We start from the raw sequence: 26398 nt of genomic DNA, 5'->3' as shown, positions 1-26398 counted from the left end.
AGACACTAAGACACAGATCCGATCGGCCACACATCTTTACCACTAATATGCAGTGTGGTTGAGGTCTTTTCCTGCCCGCACACACACGAGTACTCCCCAGCGTCCACCAGGGCCAGGCCACAGATCTGCAGCTCACACACAGTTCCATCCTGTCTCAGGCTGTATCTGTCTCCATCCCTCAGGGTCTCAGACCCCTTCCTCCACTGCACAGGGGTGGCCTTGCTCAGCTCACATCTTAAGATTGCTGTTTCCCCTTCTGTGGCTTCTTGGCTTTTCAAGTCTTCTATAAACTTGGCAGGCAGGCCTGGAAAGGGTCAAGCAAGCACTGAGAACATGAAACTCTCTCAAGGTCTCTGCGTGGACATGGAACCCAAAAAGAACCACACACATTGCTCAAGAGCCATGGCGTGAACGACTGAGCTCATGAACCCATGGTGAAGACGGCAGGGAGCTGGGAAGAGACAGCAGCAGGAGGAAGATCCACTTGAGCAAAAAAAAAAAAAAAAACACTCAAAGGACATCAGCGTGAGACAGTGGCTAACACAATGGCTGTGCCACACATGAAGACAGAAGGCAGGACAGGGACAACATAAATCCAAACCACCCATCTTTACCCCTGACGGCCAGCATGGCTGAAGTCTTCTCCTGTGCGCACACACATGAGTACTCCCCGGCATCAGCTATGGTCAGGCTGCGGATCTGCAGCCTACACACGGCTCCATCCTGACTCAGGCTGTATCTGTCTCCATCTTGCAAGGTCTTTGTTCCTTTCTTCCATACCACAGGACCTGCCTTGCTCAGTTCACACCTCAGGGTAGCCGTGGCTCCTTCTGTAGCTTCTTCGTTCTTCAGACTGTCTGTGAACTTAGCTGGAAGGGCTAGGGAGGTCAGAAAGACACAGACACAATCACACTCTCTGAGAACATGGAAGACTCTAGATGTGGATGGACAGGGAAAACAGGAAGCCCGACCGCACACAGGCCACACACCGGGCATGACAAGCACAGCTGAGGAGGGGACTCTGCTTGGTGGAGACTCTGTGTCTCGTGGCCACAGCCCATTCTGTGATTTCCGCAGGCCTTAGAGCGTATGAGTCTGGCTTGGGATTGGGAACAACACAAAGATCATCAGGATCTTACAGAATGGTGAAGATGGGATGCAACACGCAACAGTAAAACACACCTTGGAGATTGTAAGGTATAAATAAGCAGACACACGTGGGGAACAGCACAGATGGGGCAGCATAGAGAACGGTCATCCTGACCCTCGTGAAGCATCAAGGTAGCAGAGCACCTCAAGATAAGGAGGTCTAGAGAGAGCACCTAGGAACTGGACAGCAGAAGCGTTTACAATATTCCTGCCCCATGGCTTCTGTGCCCACCATGATCCACACACAAACTCCATGCTCAATGGCTTTTCTGCTAGGTCACAGCGTGTCATGGCTGTGAACGACTCCAAGTAGTTCTTGTCTCTCATTCTGATGATGCCAGGAGAGCTCACAGGGTGCCTGGACCCCAGCCCCCCATCATAGCAAACCCCAATTCTCAGAACAGATTGGGAAGAAGGAACAGCTTAGCTGGGTCTCTTCCTGGCACTGTCAGCCTAGAATAGGTGGCCACAGGGCTCTGCCCCATCTTCTCGGTGCAGGCAAACTCTCCGGTGTGAGGGAGCAGTGTTGAAGGTCCACGAGTGAACAAGGAGAGGAACAAGTCCTTGGCTGCCATGTGGGACAGGAGAGGAACAAGTCCTTGGCTGCCATGTGGGACAGGAGAGGAACAAGTCCTTGGCTGCCATGTGGGAAGTGGTCACAGAGAAGAGGGACGAACTGGCTCCTGTTTGCCAAAGCTGAAGCCGCCTTCCTTTGGCTACCAGGCCGTAACTGAGAACTCATGAACATCAAGCTCTGCGTGCTTGGAGCATCCTCGGGACGCTGTGGTCCAGGGCTAGCTTTTGAAGATGAAGCACTCTCTAGAAAGGTCCCAGTAAGGTATCCATCATGGTCTAGTCTTTGTTGGGACAAACCCAGTTCTGAAAGCAACTGGCTGCCAGGACCCTCTACACCTCAGCCATCAACCGTGTGTCCTGTGGATGGGAATAAGGAGAAGGGTTTCCTGTGACCTCTCTCTAACTCTTCAGCCATGGGACAGGCCTCGGGTGCGTCCTTTTGTCATTTCTTGGAATGTCTGAATGCGTGACGGTGCCAGGTCTCTGTGTTTTGACATTGATCCATCTACATGGTAAATGGTTTTCATTCAAGTGTCTCTAATGCTTGTGATGATAACAGGAGCCACCTGCCACGGCTTGGACAAAGATGGCCAGCCCTCACCATACCTTCCTCTTCAGCGCCCTCAGGAGTCAGCTCTTCACAGGAGAGCAGAGCCCGCCAGGCCCAGGGCTTCACACCTGTGGGAGTTTCATTCCATCTTCACTCTCCAAGATGTCCAGGGTCCTCAAACAATGGTCTGTGCATTCCATCTGCTTCCCTACAGGGATGCTCGGCCCCTCCAGGGACCCCTGACAGAGAGCTGATTCATTCCTAGGTCACCAGTTACACCAAGACAGGAATTCCAGTTCCCTGGGCACAACTGTGCCTAAGGAACATGGTCCAGCAGGCCAGTCACTCTAGGAAGATGTGTTGCTGCCAGTGTATACATAAGGACCCAGGATCTATGACAGCCAGGCTACAGGGTTCCATGTATCATATCTGCCTCAATATGTGAGAGCCTCTGTCTGTGATGTCCTAATATCCTGATGTCCAGGGAGATACCTTGCTCTGTTCACACTACAGTGTGACCTTACTCCCGGTAGTGCCCTCCCCAGGCCTCTAACTATCTGTGAAGTCCTGTTCACAACTGGGGGGGGGGAAACACAGCTGAGGGGGGGTATCAAAGAAGATAATTAAACTCTGTAGCCGTGGACAAAAGTGGTCACAGACAACACGTACAACACAGAACACAGAGTGGCCAGAGGCAGGATCGTCAAGCCCTTCTCCAGTGGGAAGACCTGGAACTGACCAGGAAAAGCCCAGGGAGAGCAGTGTCAAGCTCACCCCCACAGACTTGTCTTCACCTCTCCTCACCACCACGAGACAAGCCCTTGCCTCCACCTGACTCCCCATGGGTCAGGTGCCTACCTCTGCCTGATACCCATAGGTTATGCCTTCATCTTCATCTGACTTGTGCATGTTGGACCCTTGCCTCCATCCTGACTCCCAAAAGATGGGACCCCACCTTTATCTGACTCCTTGGGAGTAGGCCTTCAACCTTGCCTGACGCATGGTGAATCTACACCTTCCCATTCAGGCAACGTCAAAGCTGTCCTTCCTGTATTCCTGCCGGGTGGGCCATTCCTCCATTTCCTGCCTCCCCCTTCTCCCGGTGTGCCCCCAGGACCTATAATTGCACCTTTGTAATTGTTTTCACACACACACACACACACACACACACACACACACACACACACACATCCCAACCAGGACGCTCCTGGAGTTGGGAAAGACCATTGTTTTCTGGCATCTAAAGTAGGTCCTATACAACAAGCATGATAAATACCAGCTAACAGGATAAAGATGAGACACAGAAGACCAGGGGAGGTGGTAGGAGAAGACGCTCAGGCACAGAACCGACCATGCACACAGGGCACCTGTACACAGGAACACACACGGTCTTTACCCCTGATGGTCAGTGTGGCTGAGGTCCTCTCCTGCCCACATATGCACAAGTACTCCCCAGCATCTTCCACAGCCAGGCTGCGGATCTGCAGCTCGCACACAGCCCCATCCTGCTTCAGGCTGTATCTGTCCCCATCTCTCAGGGTCTCCATTCCCTTCCTCCACTCCACAGGGGCAGCCTTGCTCAGCTCACACTGCAGTGTGGTCGTGCCCCCTTCTGTGGCTTCCTTGCTTCTGAGTCTTCCAATGAAGTGGGCAGGCAGAGCTAGAACAGTAAGGCAGACAGGAACATCAGATAGAGTGTTGTGGGATAGAACATGACATAGGACAGGATGGGGAACAAGACAGAATACAGCAGAGCAATGGGACAGAACCCTCCAGGGCTCAAGAGCGGGAAGCCAGCTGCGCATGCTAGTATTTCCTGGCTCATATAAAGACTCAGAGAGTAGGGTGAGATTCACGGTGGGATGAACAGAAGGTGCACAAACATAAGGAGAAAGCACTGGGGGAGTTGGAGTGCCAGGTCAACTCCTGGGTAAACCACTGACACACATGACCCCATGTGTGGTCCTTACCCTTGACAGCCAGCGTGGCTGAAGTCCTTTCCTGTCCACACACGCACATGTATTCCCCTGCATCTGCCACAGCCAGGTTACAAATCTGCAGTTCACACACAGCCCCATCCTGTTTCAGGCTGTACTTGTCCCCATTCCTCAGGGTCTCTGTCCCCTTCCTCCATTCCACGGGGGCCTCTTTGGTCAGCTCACACCGTAGTGTGGCCATGGTCCCTTCTGTGGCCTCCTTGTTTCTCAGTCTTCCTACGAACTGGGCAGATGTGGCTGCAGCAGGTACAGATAGATACAAAAGACCTCATGAGTCACTGCAGTGAGTTTCCCACTGGAGCCCGAGCACAGGACGGCCAGCTGCACTTACGCTTCACTGTGAGTGTGGCTGAAGTTGTCTGGTCCCCAAAGGAGCAGGAATACTGCCCACTGTCCTGGGGCTGCAGGTCTCGGATGACCAGCTCCAGCACAGCACCGTCTTGGCGCAGGCTGTACTTGCTGCTGGACTTCAGAATGTCTTCTCCATGACGCCACTCCACAGGCGCAGCCACGGACGACAGCACACAGCGCAGTGTGGCGGCCCTGCCCTCTGGTACCTCCACATCCTTCAGGGACTCCCTGAAGTGCACTGGTCGAGCTGTGAACAGGCAGACTCAGTTAAGCCTCCTGGAGGAGAACCCCACCCGAGGTCCAGAAGCAGCTTTAAGATGTGGAACAACTCAGATAGTGGATGCCAGTGGCAAGGCCCCAAAGACCTCTGGGAAAGATGGGTCTGAAGTTTTATAAATGGAAAGGTGGGTATGGAACAGATTAAAGGCAATTATTACAGTCAGAAATGTATCCCCGGAAAATTTAGATGTTGAAGCTCTAAGTTGGGATCTCAGAATGTGACTGTTTGACAGTGTGGACTTCAAAGAGATAAAACCGAACAAGGTGGTTGGAATGGACTCTTATTTCATCAGACTAGTGTGCTTAACTAGGACACCAGCAGAGAGGAACGAGAGCCTGGAGTTACAAAGAAGGTGGCATCTGAGAGCCAAGGAGACAGACCCCAGAAGGCCAGTCAACCTTGATTTCCTACTTCCGGCCTACTCAGCAGGTAGACAAGAGACTCCTACTGTGCAAGCTGACTGTCTGTTACTGCTAGCCTAGGGCAGCCCAGACAGAGGCAAGCCACAGGGCAGGAAGAGGGACTCCAGAGGGGTCCACCAAAGCCAAGTCAGGAATGGGCCCCAAGCAGGGGTCAGGAGGCCCAAAGAGAGTGGGAGACCCTGAGACAAACGGAAGTGAAGTGCCCCACATAGCAGGCAGAGGCAAAGGAAAGGTGGTGCAGGAGAATTGTCTGTATTCTGTCAATTAGGGTTTAAATAAACACTGACAGGCCAGTCGCTAGGCAGGAAGTATAGGTGGGACAACCAGACAGGAAAAGGAGGCAGGGCAATGAGAACAGGAGTTTTCTGGGAAGAAGGAAGCTTTTTCTGCAGTCCTGTCCAAACACCAAAGAAGCAGGATGTGACCTGCCCTGCTTTAAAAGGTACTGAGACATGTGGCTAACATAGATAAGAATAATGGGCTATATAAGTTATAAAAGTTGATATGAAGCCTGAGCTCATGGACCAAAGGGTTTATCACTAATGTAGACTCTCTGTGTAATTTCTTTGGGACCTAACGACTATGGGAACTGGACAGGACAGAAACCCCAACAAGCAGACCTCATGCTACAGAAAGGAACCAGAATCTGCTCCGGGGACCCCCTGTCTCCTGTGGACATATTTCTATTCTTATCCCAAACATGGACACCTGACACTCACCATGAATCCTGACAATGGAGCTGCTGGTGGCTCCAGCAACTTCACACTTGTATCGCCCACCATCTTGTATGGTGGTACCAGCGATGACCAGCTGGGCCCGACAGCCTTCATAGCTCAGTTGGCATCGTGCAGATGGCTTCAGTGTCCTCCCATCTTTGGTCCAGTGCACAGAGCTTTCCAGAGCGTTGGTTTCACAAACAAGAGTCAGGTCCTCGCCTTCTGTGACTGTGACATCTGTGAGTGGCTTACAGAAGACGCTCGGCTTCTCTGAGGGATAGAGAAAAGACAAAGGTGCTTAGGACTATGGTTCCTCTATGAGAGGACTAGCGCGGTAGATCATACAAGGCCTGGACCCATATCTGTCTGTTGCCCTAAAGCAGGAGCCAGACAGAAAGGCAGGCTCTGTGTAGCTCCCATCCTGGAGGAAGACAGCACACATCACATCACCCACAAATACTGAATTCAAAAATTAATTCTGAAAGGACCCAACTCAGTCTTCTGAACCAAGTCCTAGGAGATGGGAGGTGCCCCCCCATGTCATTCGCTACCCCCCTGGGATGAAAGACCCCTTGACATTGACAGCTAATCTTGCCTCTCCATCAGCCCCGGGACCACACTGGGCACCAGGTAGAGCTTGGGAAGAGCTGTCATCTGCCCCTCTTCAAGGCTTCTCTAGGCCATGTAGTGTCCCCATCATGGATGGCCCTTAGACACAAAACCCACCAGTCACCCGCAGGGCAGCTGAGGTCCGCTGGTCACCCGCCTCGAAGTAGATAGTGCCTGAGTCCTTGAGCGCCAGCTGCCGTAGGGTGAGCACGTGGTAGCCTCCAGGCTGGACAGTGATCTCGTTCAGTTCATTGCTGTGCAAGGGGGTCTTATCCAGGAACCAGTGCACGGGGCTGTAGTCGGCAGGGGAGATGCGGCAGCAGAACTTGGCAGAGGAGCCTTCCTGGACGGCAGTGTCCTCCAGGTCCTCAGTAATGCGCACTTTCTGACCTGCCAGGCAAGGGTCATCTCAGAGCTCCTGCAGCCTAATGCCAGGCTTGGCTACGTGCCAAGAGAAACAGCTTCGCCCAAGACCCTGGGTGAGGCCATAAGAAAGTGATCTACTTTACTTTAACCTCAATGAAACTGGAAAGCAGATCTGAGCCAAGGAGTCCTTTGTAGGTCACCCTCTGAACCCCAAACCTATATCCCCTTCTGAAGCCCTCTTGCTAAGATGGTGGAGGGCCCACAGCCAGCTGGAGCTCATGTAATCTCTCCCGCCCTTCATAGGGAACTGGGCTTGCCAACAAATAGACTACCCACTCCCCAAACCACTTACACCAGCAGCTCTCACCACAGGACGGCACAAGTCATACAGCAGGCCATCTCATATCGACAGATGAACGGTGGGTAAGAAAAGGCGGTGCTTCCCCAACCCCCACTCTGCTGCAGAGAATCATCCGACTCCAGCCTTCCTAATCCCTCTCTCTCTGGTCCCTTCCATTCTCCTCTCTGCTTCCACAAGATGGGGTTTCCAGCATCCACAAGCATAAAGAATTTATGGTATTTGACTCCCTGTGCCTGGCTTACTTCACCTACATTTTAAAGACCTCGAGGGAAAGGTTAAAGTCTCACGACATACAAAAATGATAACTACTCAAGCACAGAAATGCCCAGTAGCCTGATCAGATCCCTACATGCTGCCAACACACACCCAATGATCACCCTGTGTCTCACAGACTTGGACTGCTCTTCCAGTACAATCTCAAGAAGCTACATCAGATGGCTCACAACCACCTGGAACTCTAGCTCCAGAGAACACAAAGCCTCTTCAGGTACCTATACACACATAAACACACTCAGATCTGGACACACAGAGGAGAGAATATGTACATTCCTAGAAATATTTGACTGTTGAATTAAAAAGGGTAGCGTTGTTGCTGGCGATGGCTCACACCTTTAATCCCAGCACTTGAGAGGTCGAGGCAGGTGGAGTTCGAAGTTCTCTGTGAGTTTGAAGCCAGCCTGATCTACAGAGAGAGTTACAGAACATGCAGGGCTACACAGAGAAACCCTGTCTCAAAGAAGACGGAAAAGAAGGAGAAGAATAGGGGTAGATAGACATGGATCCTGCATACACACGATTGCACCCACAAACCCCTTGGGAAGTAGGGCTCCACTCGAAAGACTCTGATACTGGATGGCACTGAGAGAAAGGGCTCTTCTCTGATCAGTAGGCTGTCACACAGAGAATGGCTCTACCCTACCCACAGGCATCTGTATGGTTTACACTTAAGGTCTACATTTACTGATTTTCTTTTTTTGAGGCATGGTCTCATGGAACCCAGACTAGCCCTGAACTTGCTATGATCTTGAACTTCTGCTCCTCCTACTTCTACCTCCCATTGTCTTGATGGAGAATTGGTCTGGAATCCCCGACAGATATCAAAATCTAAGGGCACACAAGTCTCACATTTAAAGAATGGTGAAATGTCTGCACTCTGCATACATCTGCTGATACACTTTAATAGCTGGTTTTTAATAGCCAATGCAATAGTATTACATCGTACTGTTTAGGGAGCAGTGACAAGCAAAAAAGTCTGTGTTCATCACAGCCATATTCTTCCCAGTTGTGTGTGCAGCGTGCATGTGTGTGCATGCATATTTGCGTGTACGGAAGCACAGATGCATGCATGTGCACACACGTGTAGAGGCTCCAGGCTGATGTCAGGAAACTTCCTACTAGCTCTCCCATCTAATTCAATGAGGCAGGGTCTGCCTCTCAGTCAATCCAGAGCCCACTTATATAGCTAGTCTTGATACCTACATTGCTCTGAGATCTACCGTCTCCACCTTCCCAAGCAAGCACCTGTGTTTCCATGGGCTCTGGGAAATCCAAACTCAAGTTCAAGAGCTTGCACAGCAAGTGCCTTAACAACTGGGGCATCTACCTAGCCACACAATTCCTTTTTTTTTATTAACAGGAGGCTAGATCTGAAGATGCAGAACCCGCAAATATAGAGGGTAAACTTTGTTACTTCTAATTATCAATGGAGAGGGTTCTCACCACACGAGAAACACTATCCCCTGAAGGCAGACTTCAGGATGAGTTCCCTAAATGCCAACCTGGACTCCACACTAGGATCGCAGAGCCAGGTGAGGGCTGCGGCCAGGAGGGCCAGGGTCATCTCTGTTCTGACACCATGGCACACCCCTCCTAACCAGGCTGGTCACCACCTCCCTTCTCTACACACCCGAGAGGACAACCGCTCTCACGCTGCACAATGGAGGGGAATGGGCGCTTCATAAGTGAGGACAAACGGAGGAAGCAAAGAGCAACAAACAGCAACAAACTGTACTGTAAGTTCTGCAGAGAGCATTCTTGTCTACCCTGGGAAAACCCTGCCTGGCATCCACAGCACTTTCTCGTGGCCCCGAGAGATCCCCTCTTGTTCCACATGCACCCCATGCTTCATACGCACAGATTGTATCAAAGTTTGTCTTTGACTTTCTTGAGCTCTGCAGCAACTCCGAACAGGTGACCTGGACAGACAACTGCCCAGCAGGGACACCCCCACCAACCACAGACACCAGCTCCTGCCCCATGTCTGCAGGAACCCTGAGATCTGTACCCAAGCAGCTCGTGCCCTCCTGTCTATGGCTTCTTGCTCTGGAATGCACCCTGGGCTTTCATTTTGATGCCACGCCTTCCCAGCAGGACGACTGTTCTTTAATAACCTGTCTTTAGCCTTTCTAAACCGACACTATCAATATTGGTCAGTTCTCTACTGAGAACACAAGAGGCTCCTTAGTTGCCAACAAGCATGGTAAGCTGTCCCTCTACAATAACTGACACGCCAAGTGTGTAAGCACACACAGAAGACATACCCTGGAACTCAGCACAGGCCTGGACACGCTGTAAGAACACACAGAAAGTGTCCACTGTGTAAATGAAGGCAGTTTGTTAGCTCCTTCACAGAAGGTCACACTAGAAAAGCCTGAGATGCTCAGGCAACCTGCTCTATCCTTAGACATGGAGAAACTGAGGCTCAGCTGGTCCAGAACAAGCAGAGGCCTGATGACTAACTACTTCTGAGCCTCCAGAGTCCACTTCAGATCAAGAAGACCAAAGCAGCCACGAAGGAATCAAAAGCAGCATGCAAGTTAGGGCTGCCTCACCATGGACGAGGAGCCGGGCCTGGGTCCGGGCTTGACCAATGTCACAGGTGTAGGTGTCACTGTCTGTCCTCTCCAGGGCATTGATGGTGAGCTTCAGGGTCAAGCCATCCTGGCTGGGGACATGCTTCCCTGAGGCACGCAGCTCCAGGAGGCCCTTGCGCCACGTCACGACAGATGCTGGGTGCTCTGTCTTGCATGCGAACACGGCTGTGCCCTTCTCTTCCACCTGCAGGTCAGCCAGCTCCTCCGTGAAACGGTTTGCCTTTTCTGGGTAAGGGACAAAACAGGCAGGGATGAGGGGCTCTGTCCCCCCACAACCTGAGCACACAGGCTGACCTGAGGGGGTACCTCCACTGAGGTCCTGGGGGCGGCCACAGCGGAGGCTGACAGGGTCGTGTGCTTACCTTCCACAAGGAGCCTAGCGGTACTTTTGGAAGCCTCTGTCTCACAGGTGTACTCTCCAGAATCCTTGAGTGAGGCCTCGCGAATGACCAGCACAGCCCGCGTGCCTTCACTGAGCAGGTCATACTTCTGGCTCTTTCGGATGGCCTTTCCGTCCTTCAGCCAGCGCACAGAGGTGCCCGCCCTGGACAGCTCACAGCTCAGCATCGCGTGTTCTCCGAGCGTTGCCCGCTGGTCCTCCAAGGGCTTTGTAATCTCCACTGGCCTCTCTAAAATTAGAGCTGGTTCTTATGAGGCACACCCTTGGCCGCAGAACCAGCCATGACCTAAGGCACTTCGCGACTGCAATAACCTCTTAGAAACGGCCTCAGCCAGAGCCAGGATACGAACAGGCAGACACTTGGGAACATGCATTCTTGAGAGATCAAAATCTCAAAACCTACAGCCCTTGACTCCTGGGACCTTAGACCACTAGAGGCTCAAGACTTAAGAAGTTCTGGAAGCGCCCAAAGCCCCTACTGTGACAGTGAGACCTAGAAAGCGAGGGCTATACGGGAAGCTCGTTTAAGGCTCATACAAGGGTATGGCCACAGTTTGGCTGGTCCCTGTGCAGATCCAGCCATGAACACCAGCTCCAAGACACCATAGGCTTCTTCCCTGTCTCCCTGACCTCAATTTAAGGGTCAGACTGGCTGAGTAAGCTACACACACTGAGGGCAGTCAGCCCATGGATGAGAGACTAGAATCTCAGTTCACTCTAGAAATTCAAAGATGTTCAGGCAGGGCTATGACTCCCTTCAGTAATCAAAATTCCCCCAGCACTATATTGGGTCCCCACCATGACAGGTAGACAGTCCCTAGAGGCATCCCAACGGTGCCCCAGTCCATGGTATCTGGCCCCTGGCCCCAGCCACAGCACCCACCTCTAACAATGAGCGAGGCCTTGGATGTGAGGCTCATCACCGAGAAGACCACCTCCCCTGCATCACTGAGAGCAGCATCTTTGACGGTCAGAGTGTATTTGCGGCCCTGGCGAGTGGTCCGAAAGCGGCCAGAACTGCCCACTGTCTTCCCGCCGACGGTCCACACTGCTGCGTCATTCTCGCTCTCGTGGGACAGGACACACTCAAAGCTGCAGCTCTCCCCCTCCAGCACCTCCACTGTCTTTAGCCTCTTGGTGATGCCCACGTGCAGATCTGTGGGATATAAGAAACAGGTCAGCCCACGGATGTCAACCTCAGGGAACAGAAGTCCCCTAGCTCCACACCTGACAACAAAGAGTGCCATCACAAAACTGGCACCAAAATCCTAGCTTCAAGCTGGCATGGCCTAGTGTTTGCGTGATTGACACCTGTGAGCTGTCAATCAAGGTGGTTGAGAGAAGGAGGCTCCTCCACGCTTCTAACCATCTTGTAACGCCAGGAGAGGAGGGACAGGGACCCCATAAATGACCCCTTCCAGAGAGAACAAGTCTTGTCCTATGAAAACCTCACTGTACTCCCTTTCCATGAGGCCATCCCAGAGCCCCAGAGAGATCATGAATGAACAGGCTGCCAACCTGTCTCCTCAGAGTCAGGATGCCGGACCTGAGCCAGAGCCAGGTGGGGCCAGGCTGAGAGAGATGTGCTCAAAGGGACCTACCTCTTTGAAATAACAGGGCTGAGTGGAGCAGCACCTATGAACCTATGGCCTTTCTGGGGCTCTGTAAAGAATAGGAGCATAGATGGCCTGGAGGCCTGTTCACCAGCAGGACAGGACATCCGCCCTTGGCCTGGGAGTCCTTTAAGGTTTGTCTCCTGGTCACACCTCTTAGTGTCTCACACATGCCTGGCTGATTTCCTCCCAATCCCAGCACATGGCACAGAGCAAATGCCAGAGACCTGAATGGATCCACACCAGCCCCCTGTGAGGCTCCGTAGACAATTGTTCCTTAGCCCATCTGCCTGCCCCTGGACCTCAAAGGGCTACATTAAGCCCTATGTGCTACAGACAACGTCTTTGGTGCCTCCTGGATACACAGAACAGGCTTACGGGCTTGAAAAGCAGCCTAGAGATTCCGGATGGAAGAAGGCTTAGCACCCTGTGGTGGTTTGATAGAAAATGGTCCCCAAAGGGAGTGGCACTATTGGGAGGTGTGGTCTTGTGGGAGGAAGTGTGTCACTGTGATCTCATATATGCTCAAGCTATGCCCAGTACACAGCTGCTTCTACTACCTGTGGATCAAGATGAAGAACTCTCAGCAAGCTCTCCAGAAGCAGGTCTGCCTACACACCACCATGTCCCGCTATGAAGAGAATGGACTAAACCCCCGAAACTGCAAGCCAGTCCCAATTCAATGTTTGCTTTTATAAGAGTTGCCGTGGTCATGGCATCTCTCCACAGCAACAGAAACCCTAACTAAGACAGCCATACTGCATTAGAATCCCAGCCACTCACCATGCACACTGACCCTGGACTGGGTCTCCACACTGCCCACGTGGCAGGTGTACAGTCCGGCATCCTCATGGCTCAGGTCATGTACCGTAAGGCCCCGAGAGCCTGCCTTGTGTAGGAAGTCATACTTGTCACTGGGACCCAGCTCCACGCCATCTTTGCGCCAGACCACACGTGCCTCAGGGTCTGAGACCTCGCAGTGCAGGGCCAGCGTGCCACGCTCTTCTACAGATACGTCATCCAGGGCTTTCAGGAACACCACCGGCTTTGCTAGAGGAACGACATGGCCGGTGAGGAGAGCCTGTGCCCGCCCAGGGGAGGGGGGACACCCCACAGACTCCACAGGAGACTCCTCACCTCTGACCACTAGCTGGGCAGAAACTGACACCTTGGGGGAGGTGGCACGCACGGTGCCTGCGTCGGCCTGACGGACACTCTTCAGCACCAGCGTGTGGAGACAGCCCTCGTGGATGATCTCGTGGAAGCTGTCGTTGTACAGGGGAATCCCATTGAGTGACCATTCGATGTCCTCGTCCTTATGGGACAGCTCACACGAGAAGCAGGCCCGGCCTTCCTCCGTGGCTTCAACATCCTTCAGAGGCTGAGTCACCTTCACCTCCCGAGCTACAAGGCACCCACCAGCAGCTCAGCACTGTGCTCTCAGCCACCCCCGGCCTTGGCGTGGGGTCCACCACCCTCCCCTCCTTCCCAGCTCTCTACCTTCCACAGTAACCTCGGCACTGCTCTGGGCATTACCCGCCTGGCACCGATAGAGCCCAGCATCCGCTGGAGTGAGCCGGAGTATACGCAGCTCGGCCATCTGGCCCTCCAGCACCATCTTGAACTTTTCGGACGGGGCCAGAGGCGTGTCCCCCTTGTACCACTGCACAGCCTTGGGGGCCGGCCTGAAGTCACAAGACAGGACTACCGACTGCAGCTCACGCCCTGCTTTGGGTTCCAGTGGCCGTGCCAATACTACGGGAATGTCTGGAGAGAACAGTGCAAAGGCAGGGCTGGGAGCTGCAAGCACCCAGACCACCCTGCCTAGCCTAGGCGCTAACCTGTTTGCAAGCACAGCCCCTACAATGTGCCTGGTCACCTCCCTTGGGAGTGTGCGGCACAAGCCCCCCAGTGCCCACAATGCTGCCCTGCCCCAAAGCCCTGCCATGCCTGAGTACCTATATCCCACTTTTCAGGCCTCTGACCATATCCCCACTCCCAAATTCAGCTCCTACTAACCCACCCATGTACCACCCAGGACCCGTGTTCTGCTCCACACGCTGTCAATCCACTGAGTAGTGTCCACCCACAGCCTTGAGCCCAAGCCTGATTGCTTCAGCCCAGGCCACCTGTGCCTGGTCACTGTTCCTTTGTCTTGCCCCAAGCCATGTCCCACCCACAGCCCTAGACTAGGACCACCCCCATCTCAGAGCTGTGTCCAGACAGTATGCTAACCTGAGACAAGCAGCTGGGCCGAAGAGCGGGACTTGCCGATGGTGAAGTGCACAGGCCCGGTCATGGTGGAACAGGTCTTGTGCAGCGTCAGCCGGTGCACCGTGCCGTCTTGCTCCAGGCCCACATTGCCCCCCGCCTGGAGGACAGTCTTACCAAGGAGCCACTTGGGTGGCCTCACGGAAGGGATGGAGGTCTCGCATTCAAACCAGGCTGGGGCAGGCTCCATAACAGTCACATCCTGCAGGCCTCGCACAATGGTGATGGATTGCTCTGTGGATGAGGAGCTGGTCACCAGTGAAACTCAGCCAGAGGGACCAGTCTCCCCGTCCTACAAGCTGTCTGTCCCTTCTTATCTCTACCACGTGGCTAAACATCCTTCCCCATCTGTCTAAGATGGCATGGCAGCCTCCAGAATCTCCAGGGAAAGCCACAGAAACCGCAAATCCTCTCCCCGAAACCCAGGAGGACCGTCCACCCCTTCATCCCATACCTTCCACGAAGAACTGGGCACTGGTCTTGACATCACCGGCATCACAGGTGTAGGTATCTTCGTCCTCAGGCTGCACGTCATTGATGACCAGCTTACGGTAAAGGCCGTCACTGACCAACTCATACTTGGGCCCAGACTGCAGCTCGACTCTGCCCTTAAACCATCGCACCTGGGCACTGGCCCGGGACACCTGGCACTCAAGCACACCACGGTGTTTTTCCATGGCAATCTTGTCCCTCAGTGGGCGCAGGAGGGTCACAGGTAGCTCTGTGGACACAGTCAAGTTGGGTCAGGATGGTGACCTGGATGGATGTTTTTGCCTTGGCAACCTCCTAGGAGCCAAGAAACTGACTTCTGCTCCAAACCAGCTGCCCACGCCTTCCACCTGGGCCAGCAGGTGGCCAAGTCAAGCGTCCCACCCAGGGCTACCCCAGAATCTGCTGGGTACAAATGACCACCAGCAAAGTAGAGCTTGGTGTCTTTGCACCTCCTCTTCCCACTGAGGAGACCATACTCTCCCCTCTCCGTGAGTCACTGCTGCCTTGTCTGGAAGGGGTCCTAAGGCACCCCAGGCCTGTGGGAGGTCAGCTGTCTGTGAGACCCAGCTTGCCATGTCCAGTCCCTGTCGTCCCCTGAGCCCTCCTCACCTTTGACTCGGAGGTGGGCTCTTGATTCTGCATTTTCAGCTACAAATTTGATCTCCCCTGCATCTTCAGCCAGTACCCTCCGGAAGATAAGAGTGTACGTCCTCCCTGGAGACAAAGGACACTCCGTATTACTGAGAGAGAAGCACAGCCTGGGAAACCCACCCTGCTGCTCTGCAGGCCTCTGACCTTCCTGCCGGATGCGCACGTTGTCACTGGGCCGTAGCTTGCTGGATTCTCGGAACCATAGGCCAGGAACCTCATCATGGGACACCTCACAGGAGAAGGTGGCACCCTCTTTCTCCATCACCTCCACATCCTCCAGTGGCTTCGTAATCTGAACACTGCGGCCTAGGGGAAGGGAGAGGTTGTTGCGGAGGTTTGAACAAGACTGGCCCCCATAGGCTCTTATATGTAAATGCTTAGGGTGTGGCACTAGGAGGTGTGGCCTTGTTGGGGTAGGCGTGGCCTTGTTGGGGTAGGTGTGGCCTGGTTGGGGTAATGTGGCCTTGTTGGGGTAGGCGTGGCCTTGTTGGGGTAGGCGTGGCCTTGTTGGGGTAGGTGTGGCCTGGTTGGGGTAGGTGAGGTCTTGTTGGAGGAAGTGTGTCACTGGGGGTGGACTTTGGGGTTTCAAATGCTCATACCAGGCCCAGTGTCTCTCTCTTCCTACTGCCTGTGGATCCAGATGTAAAACTCTTAAGCTACCTCTTCGGCACCATGTCTGTGCCCTACCATGCCTCCCATCATGATGATGAACTAAACCTCTGAACTATAAGCCAGCCCTAATTAAATGCTTTCCTTTATAAGAGTTGCCATGGTCATGGGGTCTCTTCACGGCAATAGAACACTGACTGAGACAGCTGGTGGGCCCAGAAGCATAGGCCATTCCCAGCAAAGCTACCAGTTTGCCATCAGGCTGTGGGGAACTGGGGTACCAGAGAGCACTACTCATACCTGCCAACCTTCCCTGTCCCCCCTGACCAGAGCTCACCCTGCACCTTCAGAGAGGCCGAGGTCTGAGCATCAAGAGCATCACACACATAGACACCCTGGTCCCCGATCTCACACCGGTAAATAACGAGACTCCTGCAGGCTCCCTGGGCCACTATGCCCACAGTCTTGCCTGCCCGCAGCTCCACACCATCCTGTGGGGCAGAGAGGACTGGTCAGGCCCTTTAGTGTCTCCGTAGAAGGGGTTCACCTCCCGGACGCCCACAGGGAGAAGCAGGGAGGAGGGAGGAATACCTTTAGCCAGCGCACATCCACAGGCCGTGACAACTCACACTCCAGGGTCACCTTCTCTTTTTGGGTGGCCACCACATCCTGCAGTAGCCGGGTGAAGCTCACCGGCAGCTCTGAGATGGGAGGTAGGGAAGGAAGCCGAGGAGTTAGGAGGCACTTTCTGATGCCATGGGTTAACTGTAGCCACACAGGGGTACCCCACTTTCCGCCTGGTCCCAGCTGCCTCCCTGGACCACTCAGGGAGCTGAAATAGGCATGCTCTGGAGAGGGGCTGCCAGCCTTCACTACTCACCCGTGACTATCAGCTGTGCAGACGTGTGCACGCCCTCAGCCCTGAAGGCCACCAACCCGCTGTCCTGTGGCCTCAGTGCTGAGAGTGTGAGGATATGGACAGGGCCTTGTACGGCCAAGTGGCATGCGGGCCCAGGCTGAAGCCGCAGGCCATCTCGAGTCCAGCTGCCCTCCACATCAGCATGAGACAACTCCACATCCATGGAAGCCGTGCCCTGTTCCTTAGCCTCCACGGGCTGCAAACCTCGAACCAGCCGGACCTGCCGCACTGTCAGAGGGACTCCAGTGAGCTAGTAAACTGAGACCCTCCAACCAGCCAGGGCTCAGACACAGATGTGGGTTCAGCCGACCACCCAGAGGCCACAGAGCAGAGTGAGACCCCAGGAGTTAACCCCCAGCCCTTACCTCCACCCAGCTCTACCTCAACCCCAGCTGACCCCCAAGCCTGACCCTCTACTTCCTCCTCCATCTCTTCCTTCCTTGGATCCACTGGCAGGAACCAGGTTGGACTGCCTGCCTCCCCAAAAGACAATCCCACCCATCCTCACAGCCAACACAAAGCCACGCCCCCACTTCTGGAAGAACCCCTCTCTTCCTCTGAGGTCCCGACCCTGAGCTTACTTTCTACGTTGAGCTTGGCCTGGCTCTTGTCATCTGGTGTCTCACAGCCATAGAAGCCGCGGTCAGTGAAGCTCACGCTGCGCAGCACCAGGCGGTGCCGAGCTCCCTCAGCATGGATTTCCACGTTCTCGCTGGGCGCCAGGACGGCAGCGTTCCGTGTCCACTTCACCTCAGGCCAGGGGCGCGTCAGCTCCACCTCCAGCATCACGGAGCTCTTCTCCTCCACCATCTGCGGCTCGAGTTTCTTTTTGAAGAGGACCGGTGCCTCTGAGACACAGAAGGGCAGGGGTCATCTTGGTCACTGGGGGCCTACTGAGGCCCCACCCTAGGCCAGCCTGAGTCTAGGCCAGAGAGCCCCAGCATGCAAGCAGTCCTACTTCAATCAGGGTAGGCCCCAACTGCACACCTTACAGAGGTACATTTTATGGGGGAAGCTAAGGCTGTTTCTTCAATACCATCCCCCCGTCCCCCATCCCAAGCCCTGCTGCCTGGCTGTGATCAACTGTGCTGAACTCCTAACTATGGGCAGATACCACAACGGCCAGCCTTCGGCTTCTGAGTAGGGCCACTCCACAACCCCTCAGCCACTGTCCTGTTGTCTGCCCTAACGATGCCCCAGGACACCTGCTCATGTTAAGACATATGGGGAGGACAAAGGCTCCAGTGTGGGTCTCGCTGACCCATCACCCCCCCTCCTCTGGGAGGTCCACCCATCTTCCTTACTCCCATACTCAAAAGCCTGCCACATCTTCAAATTAAGTCCTGGCTCTCGAAGCGCACCCATCCCTTCTGCCTTTGAGCTTTTGAGCGCAGCCTCCCATCTGATTTGCCATTGCAGATGTCTCAGCCTTATCCCTGCTCCTACCAGGTACACTTGAAGAGACAATACCTAGTGTCTCACACACACCAAATCACCTCTGTTGACAACAGACAGAGTCCATGTCCTCCAAGGCCAACCAGATCATCCCAACACACGTGAGCACTAATGGGGCTGCCTTATCGGTTCACGCGGAGGGAGAGGCACCTATTGCAAGACCCCGTGGCTATCCTGACAGTCCTGGTTCCCAGCTCACCTCGGACCCGGAGAGTGGCAGAAGATGAGGCACCCTCAGCCTCCACTGTGACGTGGCCAGCGTCCTCCAGGGTCAGGCCCAAGATGGTCAAACTACAGGTGGCCGCACTCTGTGCCATAACAAACTTCTCGCTGGGCAGCAGCTGGGTACCATCCTTGTACCACACGACTGCTGCATCGCTGGGGGACACGACACACTGAAAGGTGGCCTCTTGGCCCTCCTCTGCAACCACGGTGCTCAATCCAGATGTAAACTTGACCACTCGGGGAACTGCAGAGGGGAAAGTCTTCTTCAGGGGCCACGGGAGAAGCTCCGCAGAGACGCACCCGAGACAGACACGCGGAAGGACCCCTCCCCTAGGAAGCCACTTGAGCTCACCCACGGGTACCTTTGACAGTGAGCCGTGCGCTGGTTCGGTCATCACGGCTCTCACACACGTACTCCCCTGCGTCATCCTCTCGGAGGCCAGACACGGTCAGGGTGTGCCTAGGCCCCTCCGATGTCATCTGGAAGCGCTTGCCCTGCCGCAGCTGTGTGCTCCCACAGCGCCAAACGACCTCGGCCTGCTCTGGGGTCAGCTCACAGACCAGCTTCACAGTGCCACCCAATTCCCCTTCAACGGGCTCCAGGGGTTTGGAGAACTTGGTGGCCACCTCTGAGGGTAGAAAAGGGTGTCAGCCAGGGATCTGGGTAGATGGCCACGTGTCCTGAGCTCCACTCTGGGGCTGCTCTGGGATACTGCCTACTCGTCTCTGGGGCAGATGCAGGGACCCTGGAGAAGATCCAGACTCCTTACCTTCCACCTGCACCGGAAAGTCCTGGCCTTCCTTGCCAACACGGCAGCTATAGATGGCACTGTCCAGCACCTGTGCACTTCTCACGGTCAGGGTGTGGGTGTCACCCTGGCTGGTGATCTCATGGCGCTTACTGCGGCGAATCTCCACACCGTCTTTGAGCCAGGTCACAGCAGCCACAGAGGGTGCGGCCAGAGTGGCGGTCAGGATGATGTTCTCGTGCTCCTTGACCACCAGAGGCTCCCTGCGGCTGGGTCTCTCTGGAATCTGGGACTCGGGCTCTGGTTCTGAGAAGTAAAGTAGCCATGTAAGAAAGGACCAACACACACGACTCTCCAACAGTAATGCGTGCTAGCTGCTGCCCCCCTGTGTCCAGCAAGAACATAATGCCTCCTAAGGGCCATCATCACCAGTACTGTCCCAACCAAGATCCCAGGAGTCCTGCCTCCAGGGAGACTTCACCCCACAGGGCAGAATGGCATAGAAGGGTACACAACTCGCAGCCCAGGGTATGATTGGCCTGACCTGGGATGAGACTGGAAGTCATAGAAGCTGCTTGAAAAAATAGCCTGGGAGCCAAAACACTACTGGCAAAAGTAGGGTGGGTGTGCAGGAGACCTAGAGAGTTCAGCAGAGCCTCGGCCAGCAACTGCACTTAGACAAACCATGTGCTGGAGATGTGCTGGTTTGTCCAGGGCCACCGCTAAGGACAAGTACAGCTATGCGGGTACAGTAGAAGCCAACTGCAGACAAACACCGTGGCAACATGCTACAGTTGAACCACCAGGACTCGAAGGCCAAAATAAGGCCCATGGGCCCGCAATGGGAAGAGCAGGTTCCTAAACCTCAGACCAAAAAACCCTGATAGCTCACAAGGACTCAGAACTGCAGGAAGGTCCACTCGGGCCCCACCTAAACAAGGCCCTTTCCCCAGAACCTGAGGTTCAACAGCTCTTACACCTGAAGCCAGCCCATGCCGGGCGGTGGTGCACACACCTTTAATCCCAGCCCTCAGGAGGCAGAAAGAGGTGAATCTCTGTGAGTTCTGGGCCAGCCTGGTCTACAGAGCGAGTTTCAGGAGAGGCTCCAAAGTTACAGAAAAATCCTGTCTCAAAAAAGGAGGAGGAGGAAGAGGAGGAGAAGGAGGAGGAAGAGGAGGTGGAGGCCAGCCCAATAGAACTAGTGATGAGGAAGGAGGTGGACGGGGCTCAGACTGGTACAGGGGACATCAGAAATACATGAGAAAGAGGCTCTGCCCTCAGAGTAGAAGGCAGGAGATAGTAGTGAAAGAAAACAGTCAGAGACAGGGCTGTGAGAACCAGACAAGGAACCCTCGTGTCTCGAAGGGGTCAGCTGCATCTCTACCCTGAACACAATGACACCCACCTGTGACATCCAGATGGAAGGAGACCCTCTGTCCCCCGGCTTCGCAGCTGTACTCCCCAGCATCCGCCTTGCCCGCCTGCTGCACCACCAGCCTCCTCTCGCAGCCTGAGGCCTCCACTCGAACCTTCGAGCTGGAGCTCAGCTTCTTCCCATCCTTGAACCAGGTCACCTCAGTCTGGGCCTGGTCTACCGTGCAGCTCAGTGTGGCACTGGCCCCTGCCTCTGCCTTCACCTCGCTGCGAGCCTGCTGTTCCTTGGCAAACACCACCTTGGTGTCTAGGAACAGATGGGGACAACAGGATCAGAGACACCGTCCAGGTCAGGAAGATCACACAGGGAAAAGAAGGATTGGATATGGTGGCCGTAGGACAGAGCACCCTCCAGGCTCCACACTTGAGGGGTTAGGAAGTCCTAGTACCTCTTGACACAAAACCACAGTTCATGCACACATCCCACCAGGCTACAGGAGGGTTCTCTACAGTTCCTGATGCCTCACAGGTGGAGGGCCATTCCTGGTTCTGGCCACTAAGGGGTGGTCTTCCAGGATGTGACACTTAACTCCATGGCTAACCTGCTTCTGCCCTATTGGCAGTCAGTTCTAGATACTCTTTATGTAGTTGCATGCTAAGGTGCCTGCAGTGCTCACAGGCAGGAACAAAAGCATGCCCAAGATGAATTTCCCCTGGTACTCAAGAAGGAAAGGACCTTCCTGGGACACCCTTCCCATTCTGTGTCTTGCTCAACACTGGACTAAACACGGGAATGGGAAGAGAGGAGACATGAAGAGATTACGTAACAGGAGAACATAGGGTCAGCCACAGTCAGTTACGACCAGCCACGATCAGCCATGGTCAGCCACGGTCAACCACGGACTAATGCACAAAGGAACTAAGGGACCAGACTTAACAGAAGGCACAGAGGATCAGTCATGGCCAGTCATCTCTTCCACACAAGGCTTACTATCACAACACCTACCTGTGACGTCCAGACGGAAGGAGACCTTCTGTCCCCCGGCCTCGCAGCTGTACTCCCCAGCATCCGCCTGGCCCGCCTGCTGCACCACCAGCCTCCTCTCGCAGCCTGAGGCCTCCACTCGGACCTTCGAGCTGGAGCTCAGCTTCTTTCCATCCTTGAACCAGGTCACCTCAGTCTTGGCCTGGTCCAGCGTGCAGCTCAGTGTGGCACTGGCGCCGGCCTCTGCCTTCACCTCGCTGCGAGCCTGCTGCTCCTTGGCAAACACGACCTTGGGCTCTGTGGACAAACAGATGCATGGAGTCAGAGGCCACATGGAAAAACAGCTTTGCTGGGTCATCTAGAGGACAATTCCTCCATGTTCAGAACTGCCTATGCCCAGGAGAGAAACTCCAGGGCCTCTCAGTACAAAATCAGATTATCCTTCCAGGCGGTGGTGGCGCATGCCTTTAAGCCCAGCACTCCTGAGGCAGAAGCAGGCAGATTTCTGTGAGTCTGAGGCCAGCCTGGTCTACAAGAGCTAGTCCCAGGATAGCAAGGGCTTTTACACAGAGAAACCCTGTCTCAAAAAACAAACAAAAATCAGATCGTCCACATAGGACACTAACACTGCAGGAGGGCATTGACAGAGTGTCTGTGACAAGCATCCTTGAGGGAAGGACCGCAGGCCCATAGCATTGGTGCCTCAACCCCTCCATGACAGCAGAACTCCACCAACAGCATTGTCCAGAGAGCATTACCAGGGCTGAGGGTCCCTGAGGCCCCACGCCCTTGCCTGCTAGGAGCGATGTCAGCTGCTATATCAGGAAGGGGCTGGCTGTCTATGGTCAGACCTTATCCCGATGCCTCTCCAGAAAGAGCCCAGTCTGGTCTTGGCTGTTAGTGCTTGGTCCCCCTTAGTGTAACGTTTATTTAGCGACCAGTAGTGTGGCCAGGCTTTTCTCACAGCCCTTTTATGCAGACGGCATATTTTCACATGCTAAGGCTCTGAGTACTGGGCGCTAGTGTCTTGCCGTCAGCCACGGGCCTTTCTTTTTCCTCTCGAGTGCTATCTTCTGATGACGTAAAGGCATCTCATAGGTCACAGGGATGCAATGCTCCAGGTGAAGAAAAAGCGCTGTTGTCCTTCATGCTGAGGGCATCTGTGTTCTTTCATATTCTCCCAGTCTTACACAGCCCATAGTGTTCACTGGGTCTGCTGCAGCTGGGGGCCAGTGTCTTTCTGGTGTAGGGAGCACATCCGTCACTGATGCACTTTCTGTTCTGATGTGGATGGCTGCGTGGTCACATCACCATCTGCCTGTGGCACTTTCTTTTCATGCCTCCAACCAGGGCCATGGTCAAAACACACGCAAAGTAAGGAGTCCTGACTGGTGCCGGGTCTGTTTTCAGGCTCCCTACTCCATTTCTGGCTCTGCTGCCTGTACCTACACTGACATTCAGCTGTCTCCAGCACAACGGCATCAAAATAACCTTGGACATCTAGCAGATGAAGTATTCTGTCTTCATGACTCCTTTGGCTCTACTTGAGCCTTGGAAGCATCACGTCAATTTTGACAACACCAAAAGATCTCCACTTTGGTAGCCATCAGGAACAAATATCTCTCTTGAGCTGGAGAAATGGCTCAGCAGTTAAGAGTACTGGCTGTTCATCCAGAGGACCCAGGTTCGATTCCTAGCACCCACAGGCATCTAACAACTGTCTATAACTCCAGTTCCAGAGAATCTGATGCCCTCTTCTGGTTTCAGTGGGCACTGCACCCATGTAGAGCACAAGTCATTCATGCAGGCAAAATACCCATGCACCCGTAAAATTAAAATAAATAAATAAACAGGAGGGCACGTTAAACTTTGTCTTTGATATATGATCTAACATTTTAGCAAACACTTTGCTCTGTTTTTATTAAATGCACAGAGTCTTCTCTCTTTCTTTAAAAAAAAAAAAGTCTTACTGTTCTCTTCCCTTTCACACTTTTATGTTTCACCGACCTTGCATTCCTGGGTGACAACCTCCATCCCTGCACACTAACTCTTAGCTCAGTTCACCTTGTCAAATGTTTGTACAGACGTCGTCTTCAGTGCACACAAGAGAATGCCTGCCATTTGGTGTCAACACTGTCCCGTCAACATGCAGCCCACGGCAGTGCACATTCCCTTTATAGTCTCTGGTAGAATCACTGTGATAAGAATAAGCTCTGAAGAAGGGCTGCATTCTTTAAAAGGCTATAGGAGCATACTAGGGTAGATGACTCTGCAGATAAAGTCCTTGTCAAGCACACACGAGGACCAAAGCTGGGATTCCCCAGGACCCACACACAAGCCGAATGCAGTAGTACACATTTGTAACCCCAGTGCTCCTACGGGGAGACAGGTGGATCTCAGAAAGCTGCGGGTCAACTAGCCTGGCTACACCGTGGTGAACTACAAAAGACTATGCCTTAAAGAGGATTTAACCCAGGGATGGCCTCTGACCTCCATACATGCACTATGGCACACGCACGCCCATATTCACACACATGAACATGCACACACACTTGCCATACATATACATATCACACAAACACAACATATAATATATTAGCTGGGCGGTGGTGGCACACACCTTTAATCCCAGCATTCAGGAGACAGAGGCAGGAAGATCTCTGAGTTCAAGGCCAGCCTGGTCTACAGAGTGAGTTCTAGTACAGCCAGAGAAATACAGAGAAGCCCTGTCCCGCAAAATCAATATGTGTGCAATTATGTATATAAATATAGATATATCATATATTAAAATCATAAAATAAAATAAATATAAAATAAGAGATTACAGAACTGTTCGAATCCCTAGGATTTGTTTTGTTTTGTTTGTATTTTGGTTTTTGGTTTGTTTGTTTGGTTGGTTGGTTTTTTGAGACAGGGTTTCTCTGTGGCTTTGGAGCCTGTCCTGGAACTAGTTCTGTAGACGAGGCTGGTCTCGAACTCACAGAGATCCGCCTGCCTCTGCCTCCCAAGTGCTGGGATTAAAGGCGTGCGCCACCATCGCCCGGCTTTGTTTTGTTTTTTGAGACATGGTTTCTCTGTGTAACACCCTTGGCTGTCCTGAAACTCACTCTGTAGACCAAGCTGGCCTCGAATTCACAGAGTTCCAGCTGCCTCTGCCTCCCGAAGGCTGGGATTAAAGGTGTGTGCTATCACCATTCAGTTGGTTGTTGTTGGGTTTTTTTTTTTTAGTTTTGGGGGGTTTAGAACTTTTTTTCTTAAGCTTTATAGTCAGTTTTCAGGAATTGGCCAAGAATTTATTGAAATTATGGGAACTTACCTACATTAAATGATATCACAGTCCTTTAAAATAATTTTTCAAAAAAAATCACAGTGGGTCTTCCATTCATCCCTTTTCTACACTACACTAACAAACCTCAGAGCGTGTGGAGCCACACCACTGCCCACAACACTTGAGCCTTGTCAGCTCACAGGCATGCAGTAGGCGGGCCGGGAATGTCACGTTACTGAGCTGATAAGAAGGTGCTGTGGAAGCATCCGGCTTTCCCAGTGGAGCTGCTCCTGCGACAGACACCTCGTCTTCCACAGCTTGTAGATGTGGCATGAGTGTCGCAGCCATTCCCAAACCTAAACACACCCATTAAACTCATTCAAAGATATTAAACAGAAAATTCTGACTTAGAAAAATAACGGTGGCTTCAGAAAGACCCCCACAGCTCAGAGACATGGGTCACTGGCCCTTCCTTATCCATTCGCCTTGTGTTCTTGGTTCTACACAGACACTGCCTACAGAAAGTGGCACATGGGGTGACATCCGTCCCATTCCGGGACAGGCTCAGCACAAGGGAGACGAGAGACACTAAGAGACAATGTATAACAGACAGAGCCAAACAGAAGGAGCCCCTGGGCATGAGCCAGGCATTGAACCCCCACAAGGCCAACTTAGTGTCTCAGCACCCACCTGTGACACCCAGACGGAAGGAGACCTTCTGTCCCCCGGCCTCGCAGCTGTACTCCCCAGCATCTGCCTTGCCCGCCTGCTGCACCACCAGCCTCCTCTCGCAGCCCGAGGCCTCCACTCGAACCTTCGAGCTGGAGCTCAGCTTCTTCCCGTCCTTGAACCAGGTCACCTCAGTCTGGGCCTGGGCCACCGTGCAGCTCAGTGTGGCACTGGCCCCTGCCTCTGCCTTCACCTCGCTGCGAGCCTGCTGCTCCTTGGCAAACACTACCTTGGGCTCTGGGGACAGATAGGGATGCACAGGATCAGAGACATGATCCAGGTCAGGACAGTCACACAGAGATCTGCATGGGGCAGCAGGAGAGCAGAACACCCTCCAGACACAGCGCTCACTGTGCCCAGGAGAAGTCTGAGCACCTCCCAGCATGAAACCACAGTTCCTCCACACTA

General features: G+C 53.6%; 1 protein-coding gene across 43 annotated transcripts in view; it reads right to left on the bottom strand.

Moving 5' to 3' along the window:
* Obscn (obscurin, cytoskeletal calmodulin and titin-interacting RhoGEF) overlaps window positions 1-26398 on the bottom strand; it is a 146239-nt gene that overhangs the window by 68647 nt on the left and 51194 nt on the right. For 26 of the 43 annotated variants that reach the window (XM_075992403.1, XM_075992406.1, XM_075992405.1 and 23 more), the window contains 27 exons: window positions 25952-26227; window positions 22015-22290; window positions 21040-21315; window positions 19656-19940; window positions 19248-19514; window positions 18860-19129; window positions 17787-18053; window positions 17167-17433; window positions 16878-16987; window positions 16624-16777; window positions 15822-15983; window positions 15636-15740; window positions 14989-15255; window positions 14499-14768; window positions 13764-14030; window positions 13401-13667; window positions 13047-13313; window positions 11534-11806; window positions 10613-10879; window positions 10209-10475; window positions 6768-7040; window positions 6045-6311; window positions 4604-4870; window positions 4246-4509; window positions 3672-3935; window positions 615-878; window positions 41-304 (listed from right to left, as the gene is read on the bottom strand). In XM_075992403.1, the coding sequence (XP_075848518.1) occupies window positions 41-304; window positions 615-878; window positions 3672-3935; window positions 4246-4509; window positions 4604-4870; window positions 6045-6311; window positions 6768-7040; window positions 10209-10475; window positions 10613-10879; window positions 11534-11806; window positions 13047-13313; window positions 13401-13667; window positions 13764-14030; window positions 14499-14768; window positions 14989-15255; window positions 15636-15740; window positions 15822-15983; window positions 16624-16777; window positions 16878-16987; window positions 17167-17433; window positions 17787-18053; window positions 18860-19129; window positions 19248-19514; window positions 19656-19940; window positions 21040-21315; window positions 22015-22290; window positions 25952-26227 (6723 nt within the window). The remainder of the gene's footprint in view (window positions 1-40; window positions 305-614; window positions 879-3671; window positions 3936-4245; window positions 4510-4603; window positions 4871-6044; window positions 6312-6767; window positions 7041-10208; window positions 10476-10612; window positions 10880-11533; window positions 11807-13046; window positions 13314-13400; window positions 13668-13763; window positions 14031-14498; window positions 14769-14988; window positions 15256-15635; window positions 15741-15821; window positions 15984-16623; window positions 16778-16877; window positions 16988-17166; window positions 17434-17786; window positions 18054-18859; window positions 19130-19247; window positions 19515-19655; window positions 19941-21039; window positions 21316-22014; window positions 22291-25951; window positions 26228-26398) is intronic. The other 17 variants (XM_075992420.1, XM_075992425.1, XM_075992435.1 and 14 more) reach the window with 6 other exon arrangements.

Source organism: Microtus pennsylvanicus, chromosome 11 (genome assembly GCF_037038515.1).
Source record: "Microtus pennsylvanicus isolate mMicPen1 chromosome 11, mMicPen1.hap1, whole genome shotgun sequence".
Taxonomy (NCBI): Eukaryota; Metazoa; Chordata; class Mammalia; order Rodentia; family Cricetidae; genus Microtus; species Microtus pennsylvanicus.
This window is presented reverse-complemented; position numbering and strand designations above follow the sequence as displayed.